The sequence below is a fragment of the Notolabrus celidotus genome, chromosome 12 (genome assembly GCF_009762535.1).
Source record: "Notolabrus celidotus isolate fNotCel1 chromosome 12, fNotCel1.pri, whole genome shotgun sequence".
Classification (NCBI taxonomy): Eukaryota; Metazoa; Chordata; class Actinopteri; order Labriformes; family Labridae; genus Notolabrus; species Notolabrus celidotus.
The window spans coordinates 7,675,133-7,700,810 of NC_048283.1; the positions used below are offsets into that span (position 1 = coordinate 7,675,133).

Sequence of the window (25,678 nt, forward strand, 5' to 3'; positions counted from 1 at the left end):
GCACGTCTGTGTTGAAAAATGCTCCGACATGTTTTGTTTAACAAATCCTTCACTCAGACCAGAGCAAACAAACATGCAGGGCTTCAAGAGACAGCTGTACACACGTCATTGTAAATGGTTTTTTTTTTTTTTTTTACATGTGAGTAAATGTTCTGTTCTCTAGAGGTCAGAAGTCAGAGGTCATGGTCGCTGACAGGACCCTGTTGCTGACAATGGTTAAGTGTGTGGCTCAGGACACTTTAATAATGATGACACTCCAGTGTTTTTAATGTGTGTTTACAAAAAAATGATTTGGCATCTAACAACTCAACTCAACTCAACTTTATTTATATGGCAGCTTTCATACATATAAACATGCAGCCCAAAGTGCTTCACAGAATAACAGAGAGACAGAAAACAACAGCAATGGTAAAATTAAAAAGGGCTTTATTATAAATAAAATACTTAAAAATAAAAATAAATCAACACAGTAAAATTAATAAAATAAGTAATAGTGGAAAGAAAAGTTAAAAATAAGGTAGCATTAACAAGATCCGATGAACACAAGAAATACATAGATAAATAATTCTTATAATAAGATAAATAAGTGTTAAAGCAATGATTAAAATAATAATGATTAAAATAATAATTAAAATAATGAAAAAAATCAAAACAATAATGTAAGTGTTAGCTTGTCCCTGCTTATTTCTGAGGATCCTTCTGCAGCTTTCTTTTTGCAGTCCCACAGTGAGCTAACCTCACCATGTGCACACAGTCTAAACACCTTGTTTGTTAAAAAGCTAACACCAGTTTTAGTCAAGGCTGTGAAGACTTCAGTGAAACACCATTAACCCCACTTTCTTTTACTCTCAAGGGGAGCAAGTTTCCCTAATTCCCAGTGTTAAAGGGGGGTCTGAGGAAATCCTGTGTCTCATCTCCTTTGCCAGTTTCCCTGTAGATGCTTAATTAAGACACACCACAGAGACATCACTCCCCCTCTGACATCCTTACTGTCAGCTGCTCATGCTGTTTGTAACTGAGGAGGTTTGTGGTGGGAAGTTGGACGTAGGTAAAGTTTGGGTATCCGTACACTTTTGCACTCACAGATCTTTTGTTAGACACACCAGGTTAGTGTGGTTTGTGCCAGCCTTGTCTTCTTTCTCTTTTCTTCTTCAGAGAAGTCGGTGTTTGTTGTTGAAGGCAGTGGATAGTTAGGCTTTGTTCTGTTCTGTGAAGCTAATTTATTTGGCACAACCACTTTGTTTAGTCCTCTCTCACAGTTTGGAAAACCTCTGTGCATTTCTTTGTCAGTTTTTTTCTCTTTGATTTGACGGCACCTCTACTTTTGACTCTGTCAGTTCTTCAGTTGTCTTGTAATTTCTCTGCTTCTCACAAGGACACAACGTAGATAATAAAAAAACAAAACAAAAAACAAATCCATGGTCATTTACATGCAGGGCCCACACATTTCCATCGTATTCATCTACTCAAACCTTTTACCTACTGTACTCTCTCATCTTATCAGTTTTGATTTCTGCCATTGAAGTCAGCCAATGCCAGTTTAGCCTGCCAGAAAAACAAGGCCACTAAAGTCAAGGCTGACAAAACAGACATTGACTGAAGGCCTCATGCTGTGTTGCTGACAACCGTGACGGAGAGATTCACGTGGTTGCTACAGCCTGCGTGTTGATGTGATGAATGTAATGAGTTGTTTTATTTATTTTTTAAAGGGAAACACGTTGTCTCACGCCAACTCAAATTAAACATGTCTAACTCGTACAGCGTTCAGGGGTAGGACATGTGCTGTTTTTCTGCCAGACAGCCTTGTGTATGTGCATGTGTGTTTGTGTATTTTGGGTGCGCTGGAGGTCAGGGATGTTGTCATGTGATGTAACCAGATGACACAGTGAAGCACTGAGCTCTTGATAAGGGTCCTTGCCGCTTTTAACCTTGTGTGAGCATGTGAATGATAATGGCAATAAAAAAAATCTGCAGAGCAATCTTGAAAATGACACACATGTGACCACGGGAGGCTGAGAGGAAGACCTTGAGGCTGTCATGCACATGAGGGGGAAACTTCAAGGAAATGTTGACATATGATAAACCTGTGTGTATGTGAATGTGTGTGTGTGTTGAGTATATGGGGGGTGGGCTGCCCCTCTGTGACCCTACACAAGCATACACACAGTGAGTGACACACCTCCTTTCTCGTTATGCTGGTGATGTTTTTTTATTTTTAGCACGGATCCAGTTTCCAGTCGGCGATTCAGCAGCCAGAGGTGCTCCTGGTATCCTAGAGTGCTGTCTTCGCTGCGGCTGCATGTGTAACACAGAGCTCAGATCTCCGTTCTGTAGTGGAGCCGGAGGAGTGCTGATCACGGGAGAACGGGAGACAAGGAGATTGAGGCGACAGAAGATGATAACCCTATGGAGCATGAAATTGCCAAGTCATTGTGATGCTCTGCCATCAATTTGAAAGGAGGCAACTACTGGATGAAGATTAAAACTGACAACCAGGTAAAGGCATTTTAATTCAGCTGATTTTCAGGATACATGACGTAAGACATCTTGATACTCTCAGTGCTGTACAAAATCTCTTTTTGAAGTGTGTAGCATGAGGATATCTGCCATAATGTCTATTTTTAAAAGAGTCTGGCACAAGGTGTGCACAACAATATGGAAATAAGACTGCAAAGTGTGTACACAATGATCTAATATTAGGATTAGTAATGTAACAGCATCAGCTCTTTTGCAGCACACAAGAAACTGTTAGGTCCTGTTAAATCTACATGAATGTATGGACCGTCAAGTATTGAACTAATCAACACAAATCTAGGCAGCATGTATTTTTCTTATTTAATATTTATAGTATATTTTTAAACCAAAAGTTCAAATTATCTACTTGTTCCTGCTAATAAGACAATACAATATGCTGTATTTATGTTTCCTATATTAAATAAACTGAGTTAATTTAGGTTTTTCATTTTCAGTCAGACAGAACATTCAGTTTGAACATGTTTCTTCTTGTTTTGGGGAACTTCCTCAGACATTTTCAACCCTAACTTCCTGTAATGAATCTAAAAAAGTAAAATGATTTCCTCTGAACTATACATATCAAAACGTTTCAATAATGTCAAAAATATATCCACAGCTATAAAATATATAGCTTATGCATCTAGCTTTAACATATTTTGTTTTTATGTTGAAAGTGTTGTTTGAAGTACAGTGTCTCAGTTCTCAATTTAGCATTTCTGAAGCCATTTTTAAATCTGATTTTATTTATTTTAGTATCTTTGTATCTTTTATGATATGGTATGCTATATTTCAGGAAAGGTATACCAGCATGCGTGTGTTGCTTAAATTCTCTACATTAATGCATCATCTTGACTGAAAATACAATGTCGATACATAAACATATATTCCTCTCTGTTACAGACAGGGTGTCCTTTCATTAGCACTGGTGTGACCGGGATCCTACCTGAAATAATTCATGTTTGAAGCAATGCTGCAGCCGGAGTCACTGGGTGAGATTTATGCATCATTTTCCTTCAACATTACCTTATTTTGTCATAAAGAAATTATGTTATCAATTCATATTTGCAATGATGAATAAAATGTTTGTTTACAACATTGCTATCAGTCAGTGTATAGGAATCTGGTGGTGCATTAGGGTACAAAAGTTATCATGTTACAATCAAATACTGAACTGAGCCTTTTTAGACACAAGAGGTCGCTATCATACAGTCCATTCAATTTGGTCACATAACATCTCCCTTCAAATTATCTCTGAAATTAAGCTGAATTGGTGGATTTACCTGTGCGTGTTGCTCATGCTGCAATGAGAAATACTGTTGTTGACTTCTATTTTGTGATACACAAAGGTCACTGTCGGTAACTGAAACTACGTTGGCCAGCATCGTCTGTGTCTCCTCGGCATACAACCTCATTAAACATTGGGTGTACGGAAGAGGATTAGGGCCACCAGAGAAATACAAAATAAATTAAGGTCATTTAAAAAAATTATTATTATTATTGTTCTGAGAAAAAAAACAGTATTCTGAGATTGAAGTCAGAATTCTGAGATAAAGTCAGAAATCTTAGATTAAAGTCAGAATTCTGAGAAAAAAAGTCAGAATTATGAGATTAAAGATAGATTTCTGAATTTATTCTCAGAATAATAATAATAATAAAAAATAATTGACCCTTCATTTTTCTCTGAGAATAAAGTCAGAATTCTGAGATTAAGTCAGAATTCTGAGATTAAGGTCAGAAATCTGAGATTAAAGTCAGATATCTGAGATAAAGTCAGAATTCTGAGATTAAGGTCAGAAATCTGAGATTAAAGTCAGAATTCTGAGAATAAAAGTCAGAATTATGAGATTAAAAAAACAGAATTCTGACTTTGATCCAATAATTCTGACTTTAATCTCAGAATGACAATAATAATAAAAAATGTTGACCTTAATTTTTTTTCCCAGTGGCCCTAATCCTCTATCGTAGTGCAATGTAAATGCACGCAGCAAGTTTAATATCAGTAATTCAGTATACTTTATGATAACTGATGTGGAAAAAGCAGGTTTTCTCTGGATCTGTGTCGCCGAATGTAAACACTCGTCTTCTTCTAACGCCACATCCTCTGAACAGTTATTTCCCCGGACTGTACCACAAAGTTTGTCGGAGGGGTGTTTGCGTTATGTTGCTACCTGTGGTGTTTGTTTGTTGGCAAACTTATCGCGTTTGTTTTGATTTGCGTTATATTTCGTATCACAATGTTGGCAGTTATATGTTTTATTAAAAAATACAAACGAGGGTTTTAACATCATCTTAATGAAACCCCTCGAAACCCCCCTCGTACTTGGTTCAGCGCCCAACTGACTGACTTCGTCTCTTTTCACTTTTCGACAATAAACCGTTTTGTCTGTTACTTCAAAACCAAGTTCCTGCGCCTGAAAGGTTAAGATAAAAATGGTAACCAGCTCTAAATGTAGTTTGAAGTCCGCTTTGTAAACTGGGGGTGGTTTTGGAGTGAACATGGAAGAGGTCGGTGTAGTACTTTCTGTTCTCAAAATTAAAGGCTGCTAGTCGTTCTTTCGGTGAGCTGTCGGCCTCCACGGGTCGGGGGGGAACGTTAGCTAAACTTGGTTAGCTACAGCCGGCAGATGCTCCTTTTAGGCAGCTAAAGTATGTTGATGTGTTCCTGCGAAAAAGTGGATTTTAACATCACCCCCCGCACCGTCGCTCGGCTTGTCTTCGAGGCCGAGCAGGATAACAGAAATGGAGGAAACTCATCAAATGGGAGGTAGGAGTTCAGACTTTAGTCACCCGAGTCCCAGGCTGCAGTGTTTGTGTCTGTGCTGTATTGGTAAACGTCCAAAATTGTCTCCTATGGTGTCCAAATGCTCACAAAATCATCAGCTATCATGAGTTTGTGATGTTTCTCGTGGCGCACTTTCATGAAAGTGATGGGTTTCTCTGAACAACACGAACAGAGCAACAAGTTGAGCTCTGAATCTGGCACCATGGGATCATCTGCTGCAGAAACCCGACTGTGCTTCTTTGTGTTGTGTCTTGTTGCTGAAGCTGCCCCCCTGTTCGGTGTGTGATATTCTTTGTTAAAGTTTTGAGATGTCCTGTGTTTAATGGAGAAAAAAAAAAAAAAAAAGATCAGGGGTGTGTGGATCCAAAGAGTGAAGGCTGCACGGGGATTATAGTGGATTACTGTGGACAAACAAGTCTGTGCCAAGATTGTTCTTGTTCAAACAGATCACAGCAAACAGTGTCAGACGTGCTTGGGCCCTTGCCTTGGAAGTGCCTGCTTTGAAGGCAAACAATGGAGTGACACACACACAACCCTTCCCTGTTGGAGGACACATCTGCTGCATGTTTTCATGTAAATATAACCTTAGTAGCGTCTAGCTGCTGTTAGCCCTTGTTATTGGCTGTATGAACCAGGGGCGATTGTAGGATCGGATGTTTAGGGGCAGAGCCAACCCTAACCTACTTGGTGCCCTAGGCAAGTTTCAACTAGTGCCCCATGTATTGTAATCAACTCCACCAACAATCACATCACATATATAGAAAACTGACATACAGCTTTATGTTTTACACATTTTCTTTATTGTAAAATGACCTCTAAAAGAACATTAATAAAATGGTAACAACCCTGATATTTATAATTTAAAAACACATTATGTAGGCTAATAGTAGTATAACTTATTTAGTCCTTATATAACACAATCATTTGCACAGTACAGACACTTTCAACAATGCATTAAGTGATGACATGAAAGGCAGAAGCATAATGCTTGTTTAAGCCTAGCCTACATTTTCTATCTAATTAAGCTAAGAGCTTCCAAAGTGTAAACAAAACAACAACAACAAAACAAAAACAAGGAAATCATGAACACTTATAGACTTCAAAAACTGCTTTGGAAACTATTTAAAAAACAAACAAAAGTGAATCGCAAGCTTTTAAATGTTTACTGGCATCAGTCCTCAATTTAACCCCACATTTTATTAGATGAAATAATCTTATTTTTCCTTTTATCTTCAAATTTTCTTCCTTGCTAATTTAGGGTGCAAGTGAAGCCCCCTATGGACGGCCGGCGCCCCTAGCATTTGCCTATACTACATATGCCACGGGCCGGCCCTGTTTAGGGGCACAAGATAAATTTCACTGTTTTGTACATTTTAATTCAATTTCATTCCCACATTTGTGAAAGAAAAGTATAACACTTTTTGTGAAAGTCTGTGACTAAACCTTCAAATCTGATAAAGGTTATTTAAATGCTGAGCCACAGCAAAAGAGAAATGGATTGGAATCATAAAATAAAAATATGATGACCCTAATTTCTGGGGAAAGACAACTCATTATGATACAGCAGCTCCTCAACATATACATAAACAGTATGTATGTTTCTAGAGTAAACCAGCCCCCTAGAGTGAGTACAAAAAACTACCAAAAAAGTGACATAGAAGTTATTTTTTGGACTTCCATTTAAAATGCAATGCACAACATGTAAAACATGGAGCTGCTGTATTTCTATTGTTAAAATATTATGTTTCAAACCAGTACTGTATGGTTTTGAGTGCAAAATATGCATAAAAGAACAGTAGTAAAAGAAAAAAAATCATAAAAACCATAAAAACAGTGGACAAGCATAAATACATAAAAACACAAGACACATCCAGCATTCAACAGGCAGGCATTCAGTGAACAGGAAGATTGCACAGTCCCATTTCAGTCACATTACTTGGCATTTAGTGCACTTATTGCTCTGTGATAAAACAGTTTTTCAGCCTGTCCTTGTCTTAAATGTCCTGTATCTCCTACACAAGGAGTAGGAGCAGTTCACACAGGTGATTTCCCGGGTGTGTTTGGTCCCTGAGGATGTTTCTCGCTTTCTTGAGGCACCGTGCGCTTTAAAGTTTATCCAGGGATGGGAGAGGGCAGCTGATGATTTTTGAGGCGGTAGTGATGACCCTCTGGAGCGTTCTCCTCTCTGGTGGTGTTAGTTATATCTGGTAATAACTGTGTGAGATCTCTTTGTTCAAAGTTCCCTGCATTTAGATTGAAAGCCTGCTCTGATCTGTAGCCTCAAAACACAGGGATGAAATGTCTCTGATTGTGTCCGCTGATAAATGCACAGTGACTTGTGTCAGTCACTAAGATGTGGCTATTTCTGAGTAAATTGAAGGGAGAAAAAGTTGAATTGTGCTATTCATGTGTACTAAAATAACAAAAATATAAATATATTGTATTGATCGACCTCCTTAGAGAAATGCATTTGATATCAAGTCATCACCTGATACCACATATTCCCAGCACAGTGTCAAAGACCAGACAGAAATAGTCCTAATCAATATTTTATTTCACTTGGAAGTCTACTGATTCATTTTCCAGGCAACACATTTTAGAAAAAGTGGAAGTTAGATGCAGGCCAAGCCATTTGAATGCAAAAGTTTCTGCTGTTTTCACTCCTCAGGTAGCTACCTCCAGACACAGATCTGTCTCAGTCTGAGACTTCTTCTCTCAAAAAGACGAGCCTGATAATGAAAAAGCAAGTTGAAGTCTTCCCAAAGGTGGAGAGCTGAAGACAAGAGTGTGACACTGGAAAGTTCAGGAGGGTGGTGAGACACATGAGCTCAAAAACACAGGAAACAGATGAGAGAGCATTTTGTCCGCCTTCATGAATAACTGGGAATGGATCGCCTGAAGAACACGAAGGCCTGTGATGATAACTGGACGGACTTCTCTTTGCTTCGTCACTCATTGCTGAAAAGGAAATGCACTCCACTTTCATCCGATGAGCTGTTCTGTGGTTTCATCAGGCATGGTGAAATGTTCATTCTTTAGTGTGAAGACATTTACTGAAGTTAAGAGGAAATATGCAGATCACTGAATCATCTTTATCATCAGTGTTGCTTGGTATTTTTGAGCAACTCTGAGTTCTAGGAGTGGGTGGCCTGGAGGGAGGACTCGATGTGCTTATACTTTTCTCTTAAAGTTGTCAAACCCATGACTGGAAATGTTGGTCTGTCTCAACTCTGAAAGATGCAACATGTCCTTTCTGGTGTCTACGCCTTGACTGAAAGAGAAAGTTAAGCTCTGATGATGACTATGTCCTCTCCAGTTGGACCAGAAGGTGTTACTCTGTCGCAGCCTGTCCCGGTCCCAACGCTGACCGTCCTGCCGCCATCCTCCGACACAGAGTCCTGGTCTCGCTCACCAAGCCCTAGACTGGCTCGCTCCAGCCGTCATGGCCGATTCCACCGCAGCAGGACCCGAACCAAGAAGAGCCGGAACGAGGAAGAGCAAGGCTGCTCTCCTAGACGACAATGGGGCAAAACAATTGTTATAGAGGAGACTACAGAGAAGGGCTCTACTCGACGATGGAGCCCCTCGCCCTCCCCTTCTGCATCTGGTCGGACAGAGGGGGTAGAGCAAGGTCAGGACAGCCCCTCTCAGGACCTTCTCTTGCCACCATCTCGCTCCTGGTCTCGTAGCCCTTCTCCCAGCCGGCGCTCCCGCTGGTCCCTTAAGAGCCTGCTGAGCAAAGACTCTGACTGGGATAGCTGCAGGTTAGTGTTCTGGCTTCATCCCAAAGAAGGTCAGGTGAAAATGAACATGAGGAGAGAGATAATGAAAAAAAAGTGTCTGAGTGTCGCTTGTACTTACTTCCTTGATTCATCCAGCCGACAGATTTCTCTTTGCAAATTGGCTCACTTATCTTACAGCAGCACGTCGGGGTCATTGGCTTAGAACAGAGCGTCCACATCAGCAGTGCTGTACTCGCCTGTCTCATGGGTATTCTCTGCTTGTTGTAGCTCCATAAAAACCTCAGTTCATTTACAGTCAGGCCTTCTGAGAGCAGATTCCTGCCTGCTGTGAATGACAGAAGTGTACAGCGTCTCATTTGTGCATGCCGGTTGGGGAGTAAAAAGGCCTTACACCTGACAGATTTAAGCTTTGTTGCCTTTTCTTAAAGTGGTGCACAAGGTCAGCTATTTTTAAACTGGCTGGAGATAATTAGCTAATGGCTAAAACTATAGCAAGGACAGATTACATGGTTAAAATCCTGATTAAGTTGATTAATGGTACGCTATGACGTCGGGTAAAAAAAGCAGGTCAGTGGAGTTGTAAGATGGAGCAAGATGTCATTGCTACCCTGTACTCCAAACTAAAAGAAAAACATGGATGTTAGACATGACCTCCTCTTGATTATTACTTTAAAACATTTTATTAGACGCTGTCTCTTAAATAAGTGAAGCAGCAAGGTTATGTAAACTGTAAACAAAGCGAGACCGATGCTGTGACAGCGAGGAAAAACAGGAGCTGGGTCAGTCACAAGGAGCTAGAGGCGGGGCTCATGCACCATTTATCCTTCCCCTGAAGCATGACATCATCCTCTGCCAATGGGAGCGGAGTCTTAGTCTGATGATGTCACGCAGGTCCAATCAGAGGAGGAGGTCTGGGCAGCACTGCAGTGGGCTTCAGAGGGCAGGCAGAGGGTGATTCTGCCTGTGCTCCATATGAACAGCTGTGCCCTTGTCTCATTCATTTACACATCATTTTATTAACCCAGTTGTATTGTTTGGCTACACAGCAGATCCTACCCAATGTAATAATTGTTTGATATTTACCTTTTGAAGAGAAACGGCTCAAAACGGCCTTAAAAGCAAGTGAATGAGAGGTTTGAAATATGTTAATAAATCCTTACAGTTTTTTATATGAGGCTCCAGCAAACACATATCTAGGGTTGTGCAAAATATTATTCAGATAAGCCTCAAAATAAACAACCATGCATTTATTTGTACAGCTTCACACAATCAATTTACATTTGTCTAAAAACTTGGACAATAGCGGTGAGTATTGGCATGAGAACCTCACGATATGATACGATACTTAGGTCACGATATATCATGATATCACAGTATTGTGATGTATTCTGATATTCTACACAGTTGACTAAGAAAAAAATAGAGATGGTGTATATGTAAATCACACAATATTACTTAAAATTGAAAGGAAAAATTAAGTCAAAACTATTTGATTGAAAATAACTTTTCCACTTTATAGTTTTTGAAATACTGAGGTCGTATTTTAGTTCCAACTCGCCTAAAATGTGAAATTTTACTGTTACAGAAAATCAATATTAAGAGTTGAAATATCGATTTTATATCGGAGGTCAAAGTATCGCGTGATATTGCTGTATCGATATTTTTTCACACCTGTATTGGACAAGTTCTGTAATCCCTGTCCCAAAGGCAAGCTGAGACACCAAGCTTGTAGCCTTACATCAGATGTTTACTTTTACTTCTTTGTCAGTGGTTTTCTTGCAGATGAAATCAGAGTTAGGCTGCCATTCTTCTCGTCATTTCAAAAACAGCAGCCTTGTAAAACTTCACCCTCAACTTTTTCAGTGTAGTTATTATTTCATGTAATTCAATAAAGGCTGCTCCTAGTCTTGGACCATACCTTTGATATTGGGCAGAGCTGGATCGATGGTAGAGAATGATGTCATGACATTGTGCACAAGAGTCTTGGCCATCCTTTTATAACTCTGGAAAGTCTTCTCACTGTATTAAGCTGTGGTACGTCTTTGTTCATCAGACTGGTTTAAGATGAATATGTCTGAGAGGTGTCTGTGTGCTGCAGGCGATCCTGATTCTGCTTCAAACCAAAGTAGGGATGCATCAAAATGAAAATTCTTGGCCGAAACCGAAAACCGAAAATGAGGAAACCAAGGCCGAAAACAGAAACACTGAAATAAATTATTATGCAAATTATTAGTAGGGAGACCGGGGACAGTTAGGAATCACCTGATTCACTCTGCACATGCTCAGTTTAGTTGAAGCTCGTTTGTATAGCAGTTTGAACACACTGGGTTAAAAGAGCTCAAAGTTATAGACAGAAATGTCAAAAATGTTACAACTGTCCCTGGTCTCCCCTACCATTGTATTTATGGCTATGACTGTGTACTAACCTCACTAAAATCAAGGATCTCATTGAACGTATCAGACAGAGAGGGTGCATGTCTCTCATCTGGTTCAGAGAGACGAGTCCTTTTTTCAGCGCTCTGTTCTCCTTCTCCTTCCTGTGCGCTTCTCCGTCTCTCATCGGGTTCTCTGCATCCATCGCGGCCTGGATCAGTTCTCGTGAGCGCTGCTTTATCCCCACATCCAAGTAATGATCTTTCATCAAGTACAATCGGTATTAAGTGCATAGGATCCGAATAGATCTCAGTGAAACGTGTGCTGACAAACTCTAAGAGTGTACTTTCATTGTTTTCACTCCGTGGTCCATCTCAACCTCTTTGCTTAGAAGACGCTTTAGTGCTGCAATTAAAGGAATAACAGATGCAGACATGTTGGCCCTTATACAGCCAAGCGCGTACTGGCCACAGTTTTTGCTTGCGTCATCACAACATTCTGTTTCGGCCGTGTTGTTCCGGTGATAAAAGTTTTTTGGCTGAAAAACGAAAATGCACTTTTCGGCCAGTTTCGGCTGAAATGTTTTGGTGGCCGAAGTTTTGGTGCATCCCTAAACCAAATCAATCTTCCTCAGATGGACTAGATTGTGCAGCAAATTACCTGTGGATGAGCTTTCAGAGGTCACTGCCTGAGAGATATCACAAATAATAGGTTTCCAATTTAGGAGGTTGATTGCTTTTATTTGTTGGCTTTTTTTCATATTGTTTGACCTTTTCAAGAAATGACAAACCTGCTTATTGGACAATGCCACTGACAGAAATGTTGAGGTCTTTTTACCATATCTTCCAATAAATTGCTTCTTGAATATGTATCTCCCTCCACCATGGTGCACAGGATCTCCACGCTAACTAGCAGTTATGGGTCACCTCTGTCTTTGTGTTATAGGTCTCGCAGTAAGCATTACTCTCTTCTGGAAACAACAATCAGTTTCCACAGAAAGTCTCACTGGGGGTTTTTCTTTTTAAAGGGCACCAACATTTTTGGAATCAAATCTCCCCCCTGCTCGCCGTTTCATGGGAACTCCAAAAATGATCTACTAAATTCATACGTCTAGTTTCCCATGCAATACACTCGACAATACAGGCGGAACTTCATCTGATGGATTTTTCACAGTCTTAAGATGCTCATTAGCTGAATGTACTTTTTGGCACAGCGTCTAAATGTCAGGGTGAAAACAGTTTATTAGGCTGTCTTCACTTGCTTTGCACTGCTAGCATTTTCTACAGTACAGCTGAAAAGCTCATTCTGCGTTACAAAGAGACCTTGTTCTACGTCTTTTGACCCGAACTCTGTTAAATTGTCTTAAAAAAAGTATTATATCTTTAGCTTCAGAAATAGGCAGATAGGTTTGCATCTACTTTAAGTGTCATTCTGGAGGGCAGACAGTCTGACGTCCATTGTGAGGACAAATCCTCTATGTTATAATTTGTTTTCTATGATGTGCATTTTTATAGCTTTTTAATATTTAGAGTTATCACTGCACATTGAATCAGTCAGCAGAAAGGCTGTGTACGATAATGGACGTAGTGTCCGTGACGTCACCCATCTGTTTCTGAAGCGCTGTTTTGAAGCCAATCGTCCGCGGGAGACATATTGGATATGCTGAGGACAACCTAACTTCTGTCGAGCTAGTGTGAGGTAAATAGACGGGCTTTGAGTCTCCTCACTAACAGCTACAGTGTTCCCGCCTGTCAATCAAGTCAGCTGTGCCTCTCATAATGGAGAACTCGTAATCTTAATATCTTTAAAATTGCCGCGTTAGGAAAAAATGGAGGGCTTCCGTAGTTGTCGACATTTTTGTAACCACTTTTTCGACCTCCGGGAATCCTAAATTTGACTAAACCGTTGTTTGTCGCTACATGTTAGCCCTGTGTTGGACCGAAGACGTGTCCAGGGTGTACCCCACCTCTGACAGCCGGGATCAGCTTCAGCACCCTCACGATCCTGAATGGGAAAGCAGCATAGATAACGGCTGGAAGGATACATTTTGCAACACCATGAGGGGAAAGTACAAATTGTTGGAAATTACCATAGAGAGTATAAATAATGGACGTAGTATCCGTGATGCCACCCATCTGAAGCGCTGTTTTGAGGCCTATCGTCGGCAGGAACCATATAGCTGCTTGAGCGATTGTGAAGTAAAGAGGCTGGCTTTGAGCCTCCTAGCCAACAGCTACAGTAATCCCGCCTGTCAATCATGTCAGCTGTGCCTCTCATAATGGAAAACTTGTAATCTTAATATCTCTGAAATTGACGCATTATGAAAAAATTCACCCCCTGTACAATGTGTGCCGATAAAGTAATTAGCTATCCAGACTACACTTGTTTCTTTTACCAGGCTGTAAACATGTTTATTTCTGCTGTAAAGATCGCCTTTTTTGAATTGGTGTGTATGTGGTTTCTGGTACTTCAGGAGCCAGCCTCAAGCGGAAACTTGAGAAACTGCAGGTTTTAAAACTTCTGCATTGGCTTCAATTCTCGCGGCCGGAGGTTGCCGCTTGGTACTGAGCAAGTGTTTTCATTTCTAATAATACCCTGTAAAACGTTGATACCTACACTAAGTATAAATATACGGCTAATGTAGCGTTAAGATGACAGCTTCTCAGAGACTCATTGTAACATACAACTGAAGGAGGCTGTTACGCACTGTCAGATCAACAACACACAGTTCCCTGCCGACTGTCACTTTGACCTCTCTTTTTCTGCCTGACTCACTGTGTCAAAGTGCAGCTTTGAGACTTTAAGAGTTCACTCAGTCTGTATTTAGTTGCTCTGTTTACACTCTGATTATTAATCCACTTTGACAGTCCAGCTGTTCCTGGTCTTTGTCTTAGAACTGTTGTGTTTGGACCAAGGTTTTGGGGAACTTTCTCCATTTTATTTTGTATAGTTTAGACTTAAAGGATGTGTCTCTATCACCCAGTCTGCTCTTAGACATCGATCCTATTCATATCTTGCTCTGAGGTGATTTGTAGGCAGGAAGGAAAAGACATCAGAGCAGCACATTTACATCTTGTCTACTCACTTCCTGTATATTTCTCATAGCTTCTTTTCTTAGCTGCACCCAGTCATTTTTCTTTGCAGCTTTCTCGATGCCTAACCACCCGGTCAATGAATCTCTGACACTATTATGGGCCATTGGTGAACCTTAGAAAAGCAGATTACACAGAGGGAGACAGAATGGTGGAGATGCGGGCCTGGCTCAGCCCAGCATGGATTATGATGTGGACTCTAATCCAGAGGGATGGGCAGAGAGATTGAGCGTTAAGGGATTGCATAGACTTTGGACTTGGGCCAGGTGGATACACCATAAGCAATGCCTGGGTCTCCCTTTTTTATGTGTAGCGTGCTATACTATGGGGCTTTAGTGTGAAGTTAATCAAACAATGCAACAACAAATATATGATGAAGAGAAAAGGATAGATGTTAAAAAACAATATATAAAAGAAGAAATGTAAACAGAACATAATATGCAGGAATAAATTCATATAATAAGATCAAATGTGAAGTATTATTCTTATTTTGGACCAGTCATGTTATTATTGAATGGATTGAAAGGATCTAGTTCTTCAAAACACTTGCGCAAAACATCACATTTCATAATCTAAAACATTGAATTTTCTATACTCTTGCTCAAGAATGACATAACATTTCAAACATCCTTAACACACTGATTGTTTATCTATTGATTATTCATCATTTGAAACAGTGCTTGGTGTGTTGCCTCAGTGGAAACGCCACTCATCCCCTCAGATGACCTTTCTGAAGCTGTTTTGATGAATCTGTTCAGTCAGTTGACTAAGGATGTATATAAAACTTTAAAAAACAGTGTATAAGCTGTGAAAAATACATTTGTCACTAGCATGATTGTGTTAGCAAAATGTTCTTGGGCCCCAGTGTCTGGAAGGTACTGCTCCCTCTCGGTTTAGACCAGGGGTCTCAAACATTTCGAAAACCGGCCCACGGGATGACTCTGCAAAGTGAAAAGATTACAGAGAAGACTTTAACTGCAATTTTTCAATAAAAGTAACTACTATTTCAAAACGATCCTCTGGGGGTTGCATGAAATCATAGTGCAGACAGAGCGAACCTAAACGGCGCTCTGGGACTTTTTTTCTTTAAAGTGAGGAAAAAGAATACTTCTTCTTCTTCTACATTCATAATCCGGTTGAAATTCATAAAGATATTTTAGAGCACTTCATGATCCAATTAGCAATTAATCGATACTCAATTAATTGTCGACATCCCTACCTTCTTCATTATTATAATCTATCTGTTTTTCATTTCACTCTGTGTCAGGTAAATGGGGAAACCTGTGTATTTGGTGTGTTCGCAGCAGGTTTCAGTGCTTAAAGAATATCATATTCAGCCCCACTATGAGACTCATCATCAGGGCTGAATGATTAATTGAATTCAAACCGACATCGCAATGTAATAGAATGCAATTTTCAAATCACAAAGGCTGCGATTAAAAAATAAATAAATAAATAAATGGTTTCATGTACACGGACGCAACCTTACGTGACAGGCATGCAGTAGGTGGCTGTAATGCAACTTTCTGCTGGTTTGCCGACGGCCAAAATCTCAGAAGAACAAGACACGTGCGAGAGGGGGATGAAGAAAACAACTTCAGCCACGCTAAGTTTTGATTTGTTGTTTTGTTAAAAATGGCCTCAGGAGAAGAACCGATCATATTGAGGCGTACAAAATAATCAACCCGCTGAATATCAACATGTGGAGCAGGCTGATAGATAATCTCTGCGGACGCAGAATCAGTGAAGACCCAGACAACGTGGATTTACTGCAACAGGACAACTGAACAGAATCATATTTCAGACTCACAGTGTCCAGTTTTCTGTCTACTGGTTCTTATTGAGAAAAATGAGCATATTTACGTGGTCAGGTCTTCAGCCGGGAGCGCAACCTGGTCATAATCAGTCCGGCAGCGGAGGAAAAAAAGAGACATGTCACTCAGCCGCAGCCGCCAGCTGAGTGTCTCTGCTGTCTAGTCAGCTGATTCACATCCAAACATGCTTTAAACCTAAAACACTTGTTTGGCAGAATTTTGTTAAGTAGTTGTGGTGAACACTTACAAGACTGCAAGTCAAAGTAGTCAACAGTAATTGAAGTAGATAAATAAACCGTCTTTCATATTAATTCATGCTTCATTTGCCTTTATCTTAACATAAGCCTAGTCTATGAGAAAGAGCAGTTTGTGTATAATACATCTGATATTGTTTATTATAATACAGACTAGGGATGCACCGATTCGATCCTGGTATCGGATATCGGCTAGATCGGACTCCAAAAGCTAGATTGGATATCGGTGACAAAGGGCAGATATAAAGTGCCGATCCATATGGCAGATCTACTCATCTCAGTTCTATGCTTTTCGGTGTTTACAACAGCCATGTGCGTCTCCTACGTCATCAGCGCCAGTCTGCCTGTTCATTTTTGCCCGGTGGAGCATGGTGGAGGATAACTACAGAAGCTCTGCGGTTTAGGTGTATGCTTCTTTTGCTAACAACTCCGCCGGAAACTTGCAACATGTGCAGTGGTAATGTTTCAACGGATGGCCGTCGCGCTGAAAAATATAATGGAAGCCCAAAGGAAGAATTTTACGTGAGCTTTAGCCTACTGCAAAGAAGCAAGAAACCTTCTATTAATGGATTCAAAGTGTGAAAAAATGGACAGGTTATTGGATTTAATTGTTCCGGATCCTTGAAATTAAGGGATTCCAGCCTCTGGTTTAGCACTTGGAACCCAGGTACATTTCACCATCAAGTCAGAAAAGCCTGAAGTTTTTCTATCTATTCTATCCTCACATTAAGGAATAGAGATTGTTAAAGCAATACCAGGATCGGATCGGCTCGGCTCGGCTAGTATCGTTATCGGCAGATACCAAAGCCCAGGTATCTATATCGGTATCGGGACCTCAAAAGTAGGATCGGTGCATCCCTAATACAGACTGATTTATTGCTTTTGTTTGTTGAAAAATACATGAGAAGCAGACCTTGAAAAAATAATTGCATATTAAATCGCAATCGCAATATTGAGGAAAATAATCGCAATTGGATTATTTTCCAAAATCGTTCAGCCCTACTCAACAAAAAAAATACAACAAAAAAATATTGAGAAAATGTGTCAAAATATATTTCATTAAATGTGGACATTTACAGAATTTACTTTGTACTTTTCTGCACTAAAACAAAAGGAAACATTTGGAGTTTTCATTCTTTATAGGTTATTATGTTAGGATTTCACTGGTCCGGCCCACTTGAGGACCAACGTGGGGAGTATGTGGCCCCCTGAACTGAAATGAGTTTAACGCCCCTGGTTTTTAGACTCTTCCTTATCTGTGTTATCATTGCTTCCTAAATCAGCACCACCTCACTGTAAAAGACACAAAAATAAGGCCTCCCTCAACACATGGAGCCGCCTCCTCCTCCTCTCCCCCCTCCTCCACCTCCCTCCTCCCTCCTCCCTCCACCCTCTCCCTAGTTGCAAAGGGGATTACGGATGGACGCAGAGACTGCAGCCCGTTAACGGGTCCTGCGAGCGGCACAGGGAACAGCGGTCCGTCCGGTACCTGGCTGTGAGGTGCAGGGGCGCGAGCCACGATGGGAAACTAAACATCCGACCGCGGGACGGTGGACGATGGACGCATCGATACCCCGAGGCTGAGCGAAGAAAACAGCGGACATATACACCCCCCTTGTCGCTCCTTACTTGCGTTAGCTTCACACAGACAGACAGACACACACACACACACACACACACACACACACACACACACACACACACACACACACACACACACACACACACACACACACACACCGGTGCCATATTGACACAACAGGGAACGCATTTGTACATTTCTGGATATCAGCTGGACCACAAACGCCTCATGACATGTTCGAGTAAGTGACACGATGAGAGTCTCCTCCAGTGTGATTTACTGTGATGCACCGTGCATGGAGTTTTTTGGTGTGGTCACATGAGTCACAGCTTGTAAATGCAGCTGATAACACGAGTGTGATGTGCTGAGTGAATGTAAAGGTGCAGGTGTGCAGCCCACAGTCTGATGTTAGCTAGCTGTGTATTTGTATTCATGCTGTCTGGGCTCTCTCGGTCGCACTGTCTGTCTGAGCCCCCTCTCTCCTCCTCCTCCTCCTCCTTCTCCCCGCTATCCCTCTCTACAGCCTGTTTCACTGACCACAGCTGCATCCATCCTCTCCCAAATCTGCTGTATTATGGCTTAAACTGGATGTATAACTCCTCCTGACATCTCCTGTTTGATATAACCTCTGTCTGCGCTGATCATTGACGGGAACGAGACTGCCGGATGAATTGTTTTGGTTAGCCGCTCGGCTCGCTTCGTTTCCCCGTGCAGCGGGAGAGAGGCTGGCTCTATTCTGGTTGATGTTAAAACTACACCGGGGAGATAGATGCTGGGTTGTGTTCAGCAGCTTCAAAAAGCTTTTTAGATCTGTGCTGCTGACGGATTTAGCCTCGGTTTGTGAACGCATGCTGACACAGATTTCCATCACTCAGTATTCCTATCTGACAACGAGCCTGTTTACAACACTGACTCCACACATGTCCCTTTACCTAGAGACAGGGGCGTCACCAGGAATTCTGGGCCCCCTGAAAAGATACCTCAGTGGGGCCCATTCACCACAGCCAACCCTACAAAATATAACACTGCTGCTATAAAACTGGTTTATTTGCATTAAACAAAAATAGGCTATATGCTTAAAACCATCCTGGTTAACTGACTCAAATCTAAGCTGCATATCAATATATATATATATATATTTAAAAAAAATTCTCCAAATGTAATTGCACAATATTGACCATCAGATTGTCCACCTCTTTAAACAAGATTATTTGAAGCCAAGTGACTTGTTGAACAACAACAACAAGGGGGCATTATTTGGTATAATCTAACCTCATGAAGTCAAATTAAACTCTAAAAACATACAGTTTACTTTCAATCAGTTTCAGCCACACTTGATGCTATGAAAATATGACAATTCCCAACTTTCGGCATGAGACACGCATCTCACGGAGCCGAGACTCCCCTTTCTTCCAGAATGGAATTTTGAATGTTTGTTTATTTATTCAGACAATTTTAGTTATCGTATTGCAGTTGTAAGAAAACAAAATAAAAGCGTAGTAGAAAACACATTTGATTTCAGGCTCATTAAGGGCCACCCTCCCCACTTGGGCCCTAGGTAGTCAGTCCCACCTTTCCCCCCACTACGACGCCCTTGCCTAGAGATAGCTGAATACAGCTTTTTATTATACTGTTCTGATATAAGAAAACATTCATATTGTGTTGAATTCATGTTATTTGATAGGAATGATTTAATTTAACATAAATTCAGATCATGAAACTGCTAGTTTATAGCTTTTGCATTTGCTCAACAAGCAGTAATAATAAACCACATAAAAGTACTGATATTAGAACATCATAAAATACACATACCAATTTTTAAATATAAAAATAGTATAAGATAGTTGTTTCTAATGCAACAACTTATAAACAGCTACAGCTTTTGTTTGCTTTTAACCAGAACTCAACCTTTTTTAATACATTTTGTTTATTAGAACATAATTTGACAGTTGTGTTGAACACTTGTAATTAACAGTTTCATATAACAATCAGGGATGGGTACGAATATACGAGTACTCAGGTACTCACCATTGACCCCATTATTCGAGTAGCATTTTGTTACTCACGCACCTGGCAACATAACTTGAACTCATACAGCGTTCCCTGTGTGCTTTTTGTTTTCGCCTAACTGAATATACTAGGTAGGAAAATAATTAACTGGATATAAACATATGACTTCACCGGCCACGGCTTCAGCTCTATTACACACAGAGCCAGATTTCAGCAAAAACAACTGTGTTACGGCAGCTACGGCAACTCTCTAGGAACATCTTATTCCACAGCAAGCATTAGCACAACAAATACAGAACCGTCTGCGACACCTGCGACATGTCCGTTAAAAAAAGTGATCTCTGGAAGTACTTTGAATAAAACGATGAAGTTAATGTGCAGTGCAAGATATGTGACGTTAAACTTGCATACCATAGAAATACTAGTTTGATGGTTAACCACATACGCTTAAAGCACACGGAGAAAACAGCGGAGACAGATAACCGGCAGTGTTGCATCACGTCTTTTGCTAGCCCTGTTAGCACACGTTGTTGTGACGAAACCAGAGGAAAAAAATAATAATTGCGAGTACTCGAGTAGTCGTTCATTAGGTAATTTGAGTAATCAAATACAAGGATTACTGTAAATTCCCATCCCTACGATTGATATATCTAATCAATGTAGCACTTACTTGTTCTTTTGTTTCTGTGGATTTATCCTTCCCTTTATGTCCCTTCTGATTTGGGGTACAAAACATATGGCCATATTTCATGATCTGTTTTTTTTAACAGAGAAAATCTGGCGAAATTGTAGACGACAACTTTGTAGCATGGCAACAGTGGAGGAGGGTTGTGGAGTGCCGGAAAGGGCTTTAAAGAGACAGCATAGAGCATTTCAGACAGAGGCTGAAATAAGGGAAAGGAAATAAAAACAATTGAAAGCAGAGGATGAAGAAAAATTTTGATGCATAAATCAACACGCAAAACCTGAAAGAAACACACTCAATCATATTTATATTAGAAAGTAACAGTTTGAGAAAATATCCTACGACGATTATTTTGACGAAAAAGAGAAACCTGACTATGTGACAGTGGTTGGGGTGTGTATCGAACAAAATGTTTTTGATTAACTTGTAAAAAGATTTTTCTGCCTCTGCTGCTGTACAGTTTTTCTTTTAATGCTGCTTTTTCCCACATTGCACCTGTACCTTAACCTCTCAGGACAGCCTAGACTCCAGTGGTATAGATAGAAAAACTAAATGGCACTTTAAAAGAATGAGAGCTATACCATTTTGGAAAATTGTCACGAGATTCAACAAATGAGGAGTGGAAGTGGTGTGAAATCATCACGGTGACATGGCAGCTTATGTTGATAGAAAAAGCTGCAAAGCATTGCCACTGGGACAGTTTGAGGAAAGAAGTGGTTCAGCGTGTGTTGAAGGTACTTTGTATCGTGCCGATGAAGTCTGCTTTCGCTAATGAAATTAGCAGCTATAGCTCACAGGGAGCTGCTGCAACACACTGTGAGGGGGGCGAGCCGAGCCTTCATCACGCTAAGTTGAAGCAGCACTTTGGCACCACGTCTGATTCTTTGTGTCTGCTCAGGATAATGGAGGAGTGGATGAAGATTTAAAGCTGCTTGTCTTTTTTTTTAAAGACGGAGGCAACTTTCTTGGTTAAATGATGGTGGATGCAGTAAGTTTCGACTGAACATGAAGTGTGTTGTGGTATGAAATACAGACATGTTGATGGATCAGTGGGCTGAACATTAGATGTAAATGTTTTGGCAACAATAGGGTGATGACAATGAGGACAGTACAGGCATGACTATGTTGGAAATAGCTTCTGTAAAGCTTATATTTGAGAAGAGTTAGCTGAAATGTTGGAAGTGATTACATTCCTGTCAATGAGCTTATCATTTCATCCCTAATAAAACTGTTATTCAGGGTCATGAAAACTGCAGCCTTTATCTTCTTTGTGTGTGCAGCGTTGCTTTTCAAATAAGTTTAAATCATAGACAGTTTCAATAATGGATGTAGTATCCGGGACGTCACCCATCTGTTCCTGAGTGCTGTTTTGAAGCCAATCGTCGGTGGGAGCCATATTGGAAATGCTGAACTCAACCAAATGTTGGCTGTCTTCGAAACAGCCTACTATACTAGCAGTTCGTACTGATTTGATGCGGGAAAATTTCACAGTATGCATTGCGTACTGTTTCCCACAATGCACAGCGCTAACTTTCAGCTTTTTCTGTTCTCTCCTTTTTTTGACGGGGAGAACTCAGTTTTGAAAAGTGAAAATTATCACATTCCATATAAACTAATAATTCAGTGACGTCTGACCCAGCGTACCCTGCACCCTGACCCTGCAACACAGATCAAATAGAACAGTCAGACTACATACTAAATTCAAACACAGTATGTAGTTGGCAGTATCTACTGACTACTACATTAGTAGGTAGTATGTAGCAGGCCGTTTTGAAAACAGCCTTAATGTGAGGTAAAGAGGCAGGGTTTGAGCCTCCTAGCCAACAGCTATGTGTTCCCGCCTGTCAATTAAGTTATGTCCTTATTTGGGCAAAAACTCGTAATCTTAATATCATCTGAACTGTTGCGTTAGAAAAAAATTCACCCCCTGTACAGTGTGTACCGATCGAGAAATTAGCTACGTAGAGCCAAACCATTTTTTTAACCAGGCTGTAAACATGTTTATTAATGCTGCAAAGGTCGTCTTTTTGAATTGGTGTCTATGTGGTTTCCTGTGTTTCTGCAGCCAGCCTCAAGTGGACGCTCGATGAATTGCAGTTTATCCCACTTCACATTTTGAGACCGGAGGTTGCTGCTTGGTTTAAATGCACAAAAAGAGCCTTTAGTGAAAGAAAAAGCTCACCTCTGTTCAGCTAAAGTAGCAATTTATTAAAAAGGCACCATGTTGTAAAGTTATACTTTTGGATTGAAAAATCTGAAGACTGACTGTTGATAAGACTGAGGCTTTAAAATCCTCCATAAACAATTAATCCTACACCTACACAGCAAGTAATCTTACTATAGTAAGCAAGGTTATGGGGTAGTAAACTGTTGTTGCTGTTGCTGCCACAGAGCTGATATGCAGATATGATGCTGCCCAGATCTGGCACAGGAGCACCAGACAGCAATACTCAGAAGTGACCTACTGCTGAAGCTTATATCACAACAACCGCATATCTTTGAAAACCAGAGAGCGAGCTCGATGTCTTTAGGCTCCCTGCAGGTTCTGTATCAGACCATGAGGAGATATTCCCTGAATTTAACAAAGTGTATTGGATTAGAATGCACTCTCTACCTTTAAGACCCATTACCGAACAGCTTAAAATACCCATACTGTCTGGCTGCTGTATAAGTTGAAGTAAGTTCAGCTGATAATGCTGGCCTCACATGGCCTCTCTTTGGTCTTCAGTAGGCAGTCTGAGATGGCATGTTATCATCAGATAGGAAACGCCTGCAGCCTTCCTTCACAGCATGACATTAAAGGCATAACTGAGCAAAATTCAGATAAAATATAAAAAGACTTCCTCTGTTCTCCCCTGAGCTAAATCTCTCCTGTTTTCTCCATTTTTTTTTCATCTCCAGTACGGCCAGCAACTCTCCACGCAGCACCCCCGGCAGCTCCCCCTCCCTGCGGCGCAGGGTCCTTGGGGGTGGCAGGGCCAGTGAGAGCGAGGGAGGAGGAGAGAAGAGCAGTGGTGGTGGTGGTGGTGGAGGAGGAGGAGGATCCGATAGCCCCTTGCCCTCCATACCATCTGCTTCCTCCCTCACATCTGCCTACCCGCTCGCTTCTCGCCACTTCAGCCGCAATGCCAAGGTAAGAAAGATTATCCCCTGATCAAAGTGATATGTTGAGGATGAATGCCGAGCTTAAAACTTAAAATAACTGCTGCAGAGAGTTTAGTAGAGACTCATACATGGAGGGGGGCGGCTGAAGGTATCAACTCACTACAAGTGTTACAGTTGAATATACAGTATGACTGCTCTGTAATCTTCTGTTTGCTTTTAAGTAGGGATGCACTGAAAATTTGGCCACCGAAAAAGGCCCAAAAGTGCATTTTGTCGGCTTTCGGCCGAAAGACTTTTATCACCGAAACAACACGGCCGAAACAGAATTTTGTGATGACGCAAGCAAAAACCGCAGCCAGTACGCGCTTGTCTGGATAAGGGCCGACATGTCTGCATCTGTTCTTCCTTTAATTGCAGCACTAAAGCGTCTTCTAAGCAAAGAGGTTGAGTCGGACCACGGAATGAAAACAATGAAAAGTCCACTCTTAGAGTCTGTCAGTACACGTTTCACTGAGATCAATTCGGATCCTATGCACTTCATTGCGACTGTCTTTGATCCGCGTTATAAAGATCATGACTTGGATGTAGGAATAAAGCAGCGCGCACGAGAAATGATCCAGGCCGCGATGGATGCGGAGAACCCGTTTGGAGCGGAGAAGCGCACAGCGCAGAAAAAAGGACTCGTCTCTCTGAACCAGATGAGGGGCATGCAGCCTCGTTGTCTGATATGTTCAATGAGATCCTTGATTTTAGTGAGGTTAGTACACAGTCATAGCCATAAATGCAATGGTAGGGGAGACCGGGGACAGTTGTAACATTTTTGACATTTCTGTCTCTAACTTTGAGCTCTTTTAACCCAGTGTGTTCAAACTGCTATACAAACTATCTTCAAGTGTCTAGAAAATGCCTGTGCAACAAATACTGAAAATGCATGGCTTAATCTGAAATCCAAGGAGTGAAATGTTACAACTGTCCTCGGTCTCCCTACTAATAATTGGCATAATAATTTATTTTAGTGTTTTAGTTTTCGGCCTTGGTTTCCTCATTTTCAGTTTTCGGTTTCAGCCAAGAATTTTCATTTCAGTGCATCCCTACTTTGAAGTGAGCCCATCCTGCAACGACTAAATCAAACATGTTATGATACCAAAACTGTGTATTCAACTGGTGTGTCCTAATCATCGCCTAAACCTCTTTGTAATCAGAATCAGCTTCATTGGCCATGTATCTGTACACTTACAAGGAAACTTGTTTGTTGTTTTCACTAATTCTCTCAGTGTACTTACACAACATTGACTCAAAACAAAGCTCAACCAGTAAAGTCAAGAAAAACAGGAGTGTTCTCATGATGAACGTGGTCTGAGAGCTGAGAGGTAATCTAAAAACCGGAGGTGGTTGAGTGTACATACCAAAAGCTGACATGAGTGGCACCATCGTACAAACAATCAGAACTTTAAACAGTGTTTTGAGGGGGATTTTAGGAACAAATATAAAGTTAAAACAGCTTGAATAGAGTGATAATAAGCTTCATTCTTAGTAAGCATTCATCCATACCAGATTTTTACTGAATTCAAGTTTTTTTCCCATCCGTCATCTCCCTCTGAGCTGTTACAACGTTGACTGTTTCTGTCAACAGACTGTGATGTGTAAGCATGTTTGTTCACCCAGGCAGTGTCCCTGTTTCTGTGTCCCTGAGGGTGCACTTTCAGCTTTCACATCTTATAATT

General features: G+C 40.8%; 1 protein-coding gene and 1 long non-coding RNA gene across 4 annotated transcripts in view; one reads left to right on the forward strand and one right to left on the reverse strand.

Moving 5' to 3' along the window:
• Positions 1-596: 596 nt before the first annotated feature.
• On the reverse strand, positions 597-3,943 carry LOC117822625. The gene is made up of 3 exons (XR_004633226.1): positions 3,795-3,943; positions 3,458-3,537; positions 597-2,404 (listed from the first exon to the last, which is right to left on the reverse strand). It is a non-coding gene; the product is annotated as an uncharacterized LOC117822625 (long non-coding RNA).
• The window catches only part of gramd1a (GRAM domain containing 1A), a 47,883-nt gene continuing 24,435 nt past the window's right edge, over positions 2,231-25,678 (forward strand). Inside the window, exons 1-4 of one of the 3 annotated variants that reach the window (XM_034697456.1) lie at positions 2,231-2,496; positions 3,415-3,503; positions 7,965-9,060; positions 23,751-23,982. In XM_034697456.1, coding sequence (XP_034553347.1) covers positions 8,591-9,060; positions 23,751-23,982 — 702 coding nt within the window. In that variant the 5' untranslated portion in view covers positions 2,231-2,496; positions 3,415-3,503; positions 7,965-8,590. Of the gene's footprint in view, positions 2,497-3,414; positions 3,504-4,825; positions 5,279-7,964; positions 9,061-23,750; positions 23,983-25,678 lie in introns of those variants that run through there. The other 2 variants (XM_034697457.1, XM_034697458.1) reach the window with 2 other exon arrangements.